Source organism: Odocoileus virginianus, chromosome 5, assembly GCF_023699985.2.
Source record: "Odocoileus virginianus isolate 20LAN1187 ecotype Illinois chromosome 5, Ovbor_1.2, whole genome shotgun sequence".
Lineage (NCBI taxonomy): Eukaryota > Metazoa > Chordata > Mammalia > Artiodactyla > Cervidae > Odocoileus > Odocoileus virginianus.
Window position 1 is genome coordinate 1,110,193 of NC_069678.1, and position 8,824 is coordinate 1,119,016.

The 8,824-nt window shown below is 41.7% G+C and overlaps 1 protein-coding gene across 1 annotated transcript in view; it reads right to left on the reverse strand.

Moving 5' to 3' along the window:
• RNF115 (ring finger protein 115) overlaps positions 1-8,785 on the reverse strand; it is a 69,750-nt gene extending 60,965 nt beyond the window's left edge. The window contains exon 1 of the mRNA XM_020904228.2: positions 8,582-8,785. Within this exon, the coding sequence (XP_020759887.1) occupies positions 8,582-8,683 (102 nt within the window). The 5' untranslated portion in view covers positions 8,684-8,785. The remainder of the gene's footprint in view (positions 1-8,581) is intronic.
• Between the last annotated feature and the right edge of the window lie 39 nt (positions 8,786-8,824).

Below are 8,824 nucleotides of genomic sequence, written 5' to 3' on the forward strand. Positions count from 1 at the left end.
TCCCCTTCTGGCTGCCTTTACTGTAAGCAAGCAAAGAACACTATAACTAAACCCTTTCTGGCTACACTGTATTAACTTTATCTCTGATAATTCTTGTAATTTAGTCAATTTATTTTTTCCTTAGAAAATCTGGCTTCTTGACCATCTGATCAAATTATATCAAATAACACTTTGTCTCCTGACCTGATTTTCTGCCTTGTTACACAATGAACCAAAGAAAGTTGGTTGACTATATATTCCTGTTTGGAATCCCTGATAGTGTCAACCTTTCAGGTTTGGAATGAAGGAACAAAATGATGACGGTTGTGAATGTTACTATTTTTAGGGAATAAATGCAGTTCTAATGGCCTGAAACTCAGTCACAGCTCTCCAAATATTTAAACTGTAAAGGTATCTTTGTATAACACTAAAAAACTGTGGCCTGATGGTAGACTTTTATTTTTGTAAACTGGTTTTCTTCCTGAATAACAGTCAGGGGGACAATCACTTAATACTTAAGTTCAGAGAACTAATTCACACTCAGTAACAGATTTCTGGAATCCTTTTATGGCACGAGTGTTGCAAGATGAGAAAGACCAATGTTACACTGCTAACCTTATTAAAAACCTTGGGAACTCTGAATTTGCTCATCGAATACAGATTGTATGCTAAAACAGAATGCTAGTAAAGAACAGTTCTCAAAGCTTTCTAAGAGATTGTTCCAGGGTTAAAATCCTCAGTTTGGCCCAAATAAAATTTTCCATTTCAAAAACAAACAAAAAAGAACCAAAATCCTAGTATATTATTAAAACAAGTCTCCCTAACTGAATTAGCACCTACACTTGGCATAGAATAATAATAAGCCAATAATTTTAGTGATTAGTAAAATAAGGTTGAAAAATTTAGGGAATTAAACACTTTCATTATTCTTATTTGTGAATATTACTTCCCAACACTTTTTAATCATAAATACGCAAATTAAAAACAGCAGTAAAAGCTAATTTGCTGAATTTACCTATTACATGTTATTAAACAAAAAGTAAATGTACCATTATAGTTTTCACACTATATCAGCAATCAAAATAACAGTAGTTTAGGTTCAGATCTGCACAGCATCAAAGTGAGTGGCAAGTAGGTGAATATAGGATACCTTGCCTACTTCCTGTGATACCTGTCGAACTCATCAAGGAAAGAGATCAGTACCTTAACAGATTTTCAAGGAAAACAAAACTAACTGGCCTGTTTTGGGGAAAGAGGCTGGGCAATCTATTTAACAGTGTGCCTGGTTTAAAATCACCAGTCACTTCTATTTATTATACATGTATCTGTATACCTCTAAGGAACTCTGAAATAACAACTGAACTTTAAAAAAAAAAAGGCTTCAAAAAAATCTTTCGGGATCTAACCTAAACTTTTTTATGTGAAACTGTAAGAACCACCTAAAATGTTTCTACTATGGTAAAGGCCTTATTTCTCTACAAATAAGGACTGCTCGTTCCTACACAACCTTTCAATGAGAGGTTACATAGCTCCATTTCTCTGAATGCCCACTCAAGCTTTCAATGGGCACACCTCAGTATTATTTTACAGTGGGATACACCAAGACAAACTGAGAGGGTCAGATGACTCAACTTCAATCCTATGAACAAACAGTATTAGAACAAGGCTTGATAACTTCAATTCACCAACTCAACCAAGAATTTGGGGAAACTAAAAGTTTAAGCACAAAATCTCCTAAGCTCATGAAAACTCTCAAGAACATTAAGAGAAACAGAGAAAGTAATGCTTAATTAATGCAAAGATGAGCTACAGAAAAACTGCAAGTTAGACTTGGTGTCTGCTTTTTACTTTGTTTTCAAACTGGAATTTCCAGATGTCTTACTAAGTTACTTGTTGTGTTACTACTTCAATTAATTTCCAACTGACAAAAAAATCTGCATACTTTTAGAAGTTGCCCCAGTGTGTAACTTGAGAGGCGTGATCCAATTTCTCTGGTCTCGGTAACCACAAGGAGAGAAAGTGACCCCAAGTGATACTGCTATAATAGAATGCCACTTAACTACCTTCTAAACAATCCCTCCCATCAGGGCTTTAGTTAAAATTATCTCAATTTTATCTCACTGAAAACTCTCAACAGGATTCCAAAATTAGAAATCAAAGCTACCCCAGGACAAAACCTTCAGCAGCAGTGACACAAGACAACGACTATCCTTTTATCCTTCTACACCTGGGTTCCTGAACCACAGTGCTCTGGACATTTTGGGCCCAATAACTTTTTGCTGTTGGGGCTGTCCTGGTCATTGAAGCAGGTTTAGCAGCATCCCCAGTCTCTATCCACCAGGAGCCAGCAACAAGCCTCCCTTTCCGGTAGCTGCGACAACAACCCTGCTGCAGAAAAGGTCTACAGACATTGCCAAATTTCCTCCTAAAAAGTAAAACTGCCCCCAGTTGAGAACCACTGCTCCACATTATCTCCTTTATCAATCAACATTAAGCTGTGGAGAGTTGAAAAGAAGTCAGCATTTACAGGCTTATTCTCAGACCCTTCTAATTTGACTAGAGAGAATAAGAAACAATCCACATGGTTTTTCCTCTTCGGATATGATGGCTGGCTGAGAGACCTCAGCATCCTCTCCCTTAATGTAAGCAAAGGTCATAAAAAGCCAAGTAAACATAAAGAAACAAAAAGTATTAGCAGCCAAAAAGTGCTACTTCCCGTTAAAAATATAAGGAATTTCACCTGTGGTGAGTTTAAGGTTTTTGTTCTTCTTCATACTGAAAAAAATCCCAAGATTTCCCCAAGATATACATAAAAGTCAATTTATCAGCAGAATCTCAAGACTAGAACTAGCCTTCTACCCATAAGAACATGCCTATCTTTCTTCTAGCTCCTTGCAGGAATATAATTACTGACACTGTTATATTCAAACTTCGCATGATAGTGGTTGCATTTTGTTCCACCGAAGCCTTTTAGATAAAGATCTCATACCATTAACACCACTACTTTTTAAAAATAACTATTGGGTAACTCAATAGTTAAAAATAACTCAAGGGCTTGCTTCCTGATGGCTCAGCTTGGTGGTTCAGCAGTCAAGACTGTCTGCCAATGCAGAAGCTGCAGGTTCGATCCCTGGGTTGGGAAGACCCCCTCAAGAAGGAAAAACCCACGTCAGTATTCTTCTCTGGGAAATCCCACGGACAGAGGAGCCTGGCGGGCTATAGTCCATGGGGTCGCAAAAGAGTCAGACACAACTTACCAGCTCTATAACAATTCAACTCAGAATATGTCAAGAGACATTTAATAAGCAACTGCTATAAAGCACAGAAAGATGCTAGATTATCAAGCAGATTTTTTAGATGGTAAGTCACCAATAGCAGAATTTAAGAAATCTAAAACCTCTAAAATCCAGTTCAAACCACTAATTCCTTCCTTCAGTTCAACAAAACTACTAATATTACTTAAGACACCATTCTAGGATCTTCCTAAGAGTCATGCACTTTTAAAACTCTAGGTCAGACTTCCCTGGTGGTACAGTAGATAGGAATTCGCCTGCCAAGGCAGGGGACACAGGTTAGATCCCCGGTCCAAGAAGATTCTATGTCACAGAGCAACAAAAGTCCATTCACCATAACTACTGAGCCCCTGGGTCACAACTACCAGGCCCATATGCCTAGAGCCTGTGCTCTCCAACAAGCCACTACAATGAGATGCCCATGCACCCCAACGAAGAGTAGGCCCCGCTCACCACAACTAGAGAATGCCCACACACAGCAACAAAGACCATTGCAACCAAAAATAAGTAAGTAAATTTAAAAAAAAATAAAAAGTAAGGACAGGGAGCTTAGAGCTTTAAGAATCACAAAGTCTTTAAGAAGTCTACTTTCGAGCTTCTCTTATGGGGTGGTTAGAAAGTTTTCCTGTATTAGAGTCATTACAAGTATAGCACAATAACAATGATTTGTATTGTTGTTTAGTCACTAAGTCGTGTCCGACTCTTGCAATCCCATGGACTGTAACCTGCCAGGCTCCTCTGTTCATGGGATTCTCTAGGCAAGAACACTGGAGTAGGTTGCCATTTCATTCTCCAGGAGATCTTCCTGACCCAGGAAACAAACTTGGGTCTCCTGCATTGCAGGCAGATTCTTTACCAACTAAGCTACAAGGGATTTGTATAGTACCTGGAAAAGAAACAAACTAGGTAATATTACTTATTAATAAGGATGACATTTTATTAGTCCAAAGGTGATATAATAAAGAGACGGAAGAGGGAGAGAAGTTGGCTATTTTCTTCAGGCAAAGCCTCAGAGGTGAGTAATACACTTGCAGTCCTTAACGAGACTGGCCTCCTCGCCAGCCTAGATACTCTGATCTCCATAAAACACTTAGGAACCACCCTAGTTTCATCAATACTAAAAGTTGTTTACTCTGCATGATTTATCTCACCTGTTCAGTGACTCTACAGAATTTAATCTCATAGGTAATATTCCCTGACCTTGACTTTAAAAGGGGAGAGGACAGTATGGATCTCTGTGGCACCGCCCAGTCATCCCTGAGGGGCATTTCTCAGTGCTGCGTACTTAACTCCATCAGTCTTGGCTTCACAGTGTCTCTCAGTGGATAGACAGGTGAGGCAGAAGCTTCTGCTATATTCTGAAAATAACTTTAAGTTACTTAAGTATTTCCTCTGTCATCTGATGATCAAAAATATACAATACTAATTTACCCAATGATACTTAATATAAACTTGAAATACTAGGGCTTCAGACCATATAATCAAAATCCTTTATTTTAAAATCCAAGTTTAGAGGAGGACTCACCCTCTCCCTCCCTAACTCATCTGGGGCAGACAAAGAAGACAGCTGTAAGGCCGATTCACCCAATGCCAATTCAGAGAAAAATTGGCAAGAGGAGGCAGACCTGAATGAAGCATAGAGCGCATGCATTGCTCTGCTTTTGCCTAAGCGCCAACCATGCTGGCCACTTGGAATATGCTGACCTATCTTTGTCCACTTGTCTTGATTTTTCTAGGCTGGAATGCCTCCAAGAAACCTTCCCTGACTCAGACCCCAGCCTAAGTGATCTGCCTCTCCTTTCCTCTTAAGCTATCAATGGCTTCCTGGATGCACTTGTTTATAGGCCTCTGGACCCTTCTCTGTTCACTCTCAGCTTGATGCCAAGCAGGGTCCTGTGGGGCTACTACACATGGAGGCTGTTTTGTGCCCAATTTCTTATAGGGAAGACTCCAGCCTCCATGACCTTCTCTTGAGTCCCACAGGGCAAAACAACTGCTAATCAAAGGAGGAGCAGCCAATGAACCACCTGAGGCAAGATTAAGGGACCAGAGAGGCTCATCAAGATTAGGAAACCCGAACACCTACCACCTAAGACCCTGCACACAACCCCACCCTCTTGAAACCTTGCAGAGAGTGCAAGACTGTTACTGCCTTGATCCTTTTCATATACCCCTGCCTAACGATATAACGGAGAAGGCAATGGCAACCCACTCCAGTATTCTTGCCTGGAAAATCCCATGGATGGAGGAGCCTGGTAGGCTGTAGTCCATGGGGTCGCTAAGAGTCGGACACAACTGAGCGACTTCACTTTCATGCATTGGAGAAGGAAATGGCAACCCACTCCAGTGTTCTTGCCTGGAAAATCCCAAGGACGGAGAAGCCTGGTGGGCTGCCGTCTATGGGGTTGCACAGAGTCAGACAGGACTGAAGCGACTTAGCAACAGCAGCAGCAACTATATAACCTCTCCCTACTCACCGGGGAAAAAACTGGCTTGAAAATCAAAATTCAAAAAACGAAGATCAAGGCATCCAGTCCCATCATTTCATGGCAAACAGATGGGGAAACAATGGAAACAGTGACAGACTTTATTTTCTTGGGCTCCAAAATCACTGCAGATGGTGACTTCAGCCATGAAATTAAAAGACGGTTGCTCCTTGGAAGAAAAGCTGTGACAGAAGAAAGACTTCTGTCTTTCATGCAGAAGAAAAACATAGCGTATTAAAAAGCAGAGAAATCACTTTGCCAACAAAGGTCCATATAATTAAAGCTACGGTTTTTCCAGTAGTCATGTACGAATGTGAGAACTGGACCATAAAGAAGGCTAAGAGAGGAAGAACTGATGCTTTCAAACTGTGGTGCTAGAGAAGACTCTTCAGAATCCCCTGGACAGCAAGATCAAACCAGTCAATCATAAAGGAAATCAACCCTGAATATCCTTGGAAGGACTGATGCTGAAACTGACACTCCAATACTTTGGCTACCTGATGAAAACAGCCAACTCACTGGAAAAGACCCTGATGCTAGGAAAAACTGAGGGCAAGACGAGAAGGGGGTAACAGAGGATGAGATGGTAGGATGGCATCTCTGACTCAATGGACCTGAATTTGAGCAAACTCCGGGACATAGTGAAGGACAGGGAAGCCTGGAGTGCTGCAGTCAAAACGGTCGCAAACAGTCGAACAGGACTTAGTGACTGAATAACAACTCACCAGGGAGGAGGGCACAGTTCTTTTTGCCTGGTAAAGTAATAAAGCCACTCTTTCCTTTTCCAAAAAACTTAATTAATTAATTTAAAAATAAAATCCAAGTTTAATATTTACTAAATTTTACTAAAACTATTTTCACTGTAAACAGGGAAACATTTTTAATAAAAAAGAAAATTCCTGAATCATTATTCACTTCTAAAATGAAGACTTTTTTGAAACCTAACAATACCACCGAATAATATTTTCATTCTAAAATCTCAAAAAAACTGAGTAGCCATTGCCCTTTTGTGAAGAACACTAACAACACAGAAATCTCCATTTGTAAGGGTTTGTCCCTCTTTGCACCAGAAACAGAAGGATAGTGAAACCTCAATTCTTATCAATGGAGAAGTCCTGACTTAAATCTGCAAACAATCATGCTTGTTTACCATGTTTTGCATGATAATCTGCCAAAACTGGTTTCCCCTCTTCCCCAAAGTTTTCTGTTTCTAGCTGAAGATAGTACTTAATGTAATGGCTTTATAGTCATTTCAGGGAGAGATTCAGTTTTTCTTGGCATCTCCCCTGTATATAGGAGGTATACATGTTATTAAACTTTTTTCTCCAGGAAAAAATAAAAAATAAAATTCCCTTCACGATTTCCCCCTCATTTCTTAGTACCTCCTTTCTAAAAGAAATTTGTCTTCTTATCTGAGAGGATCCAAATCAAAAACACACGAAGTTGAGATAGACAGATCAAGATTAGCAGTAAGGAGCAGTATGGCAAAAAGCAGACAGACACAAACACAACCAAAAAGCAGCAAACAAAACTAAAACAGCATGTAGATGAAACTATGACTACAAAATTGGGGGTGGGGCAAATAGTGAAGAAACAAAATGCTCTAAGAGCCCGAAAAAGCACAACCTTTAGGCAAAAAGGCTCTACCTTTAGGCACTTTCTCCCTGGCCTCCATTGGTGTTTCTAAGAAATAAGATATACAGACACACTTTAGTAGGTTTTCTTACAGATTTTATCAGAGACGCTGTAAACACCGAGGGAAGTTGTTAGGCACCCTGACTTAAGGCTGAACACAGATACTTCTAAGGAGAAAAACAATCATAACTAGCTAAAGATGGTTGGCCAAAGGCAGGATTAACATTCATCCTGGTGGGTCTATAGCCCAAGCCAAAAAAGCCTGTGTGGTTTCGGTGTTGTAGCTGACGAGCTTGCTGCAGAAGCACTTTTTTTTTCACAGCCATAGCACTACCTCTCTAGGGACTAACAAAATCCGGCAGAGAGTAGTGAAAACCAATTTTACATTAGATGATGCAGTCCCCAGCATTCTGTCCTAGATCTTTTTTATTAAGCGAAGAGAGAACCAGAGGAGGAAGGGTGAGTAAGGCAGGTGGTGCGAAAGACACTGGCAGCATGACAATCAAAATAAGCAAGTTGAAACAATATGTTCTGCCTTCTTCCTAAAGCCATTTCCTTCAATAGTGATAGGGAGCGCAGGCAGTCTGCAAGTCATTAGCACACTGCCGTTTTCACTTTCAGAAGAACACTGGAAACCCCTGAAGAGCAAAATCCCCCTCTCCATCCCAGTTACCTTCCAACCCTCTCTTTCTCTCCGAGTTTTCTTGCTTCCTTTCCTAGGGACGACCGAATAAGGACAATTCTCGGCAATCCGCTATTTTGCTTTAATGAGGGGGAAGGGGGAGGGTCTGGTAAAAATTGGAAAAGGAATAAAGGTGAGAGACAACAGCGGAAAGAATATCGAACTGCAGGAAAAGAGAGGTCATCGTGGGAAGGAGACAAGGTGAAGAAGAGTGCATGAAAACAGGGGACATGTCAGAAGAGAACTTGCTAAAGAAGGCCAAAAAAATTAAAAATGGAGCGCGGGAGGGGGGAGGGAGGAGCTGGTCAAGACGGGAGAGAAAGTGAGGGGCAGGTGGAACATCCGAGCGAGAGTGCGGAGTCTGGGCCGAGACGCCGGGGCAGCAGGCTCCTGGAGAGACCGATGTCAGGTGAATCGGGATTGTATGGGAAGCTTAACCCCCACTCCAGGACATCTGGGAGAGGAATCCGGGCCGATGCCCGAGCGCAGAGAAACCGGGCTCTTACCGGTAGTTTGGGGCTGACCTCGCCCTTGCAAAAGTGGCAGAAAAACCGGTGCGCGGCAACCGCAGAGCCCGCGCCGGCCCCGGCCGCCGAAGCCTCCGCCATTTTTCTCTTTCGCCACGGCTGTCCGAGAGGGCAGCCGGCCGGTCTTTCGCCAGGCCGCTACCTCCCGGCTGCTGTCGCCTCCTCGGCCGCCGCCGCCGCTTCCTCAGTGCTGCCAGCCTCTCCAGATCTGGCCCGCGTGAG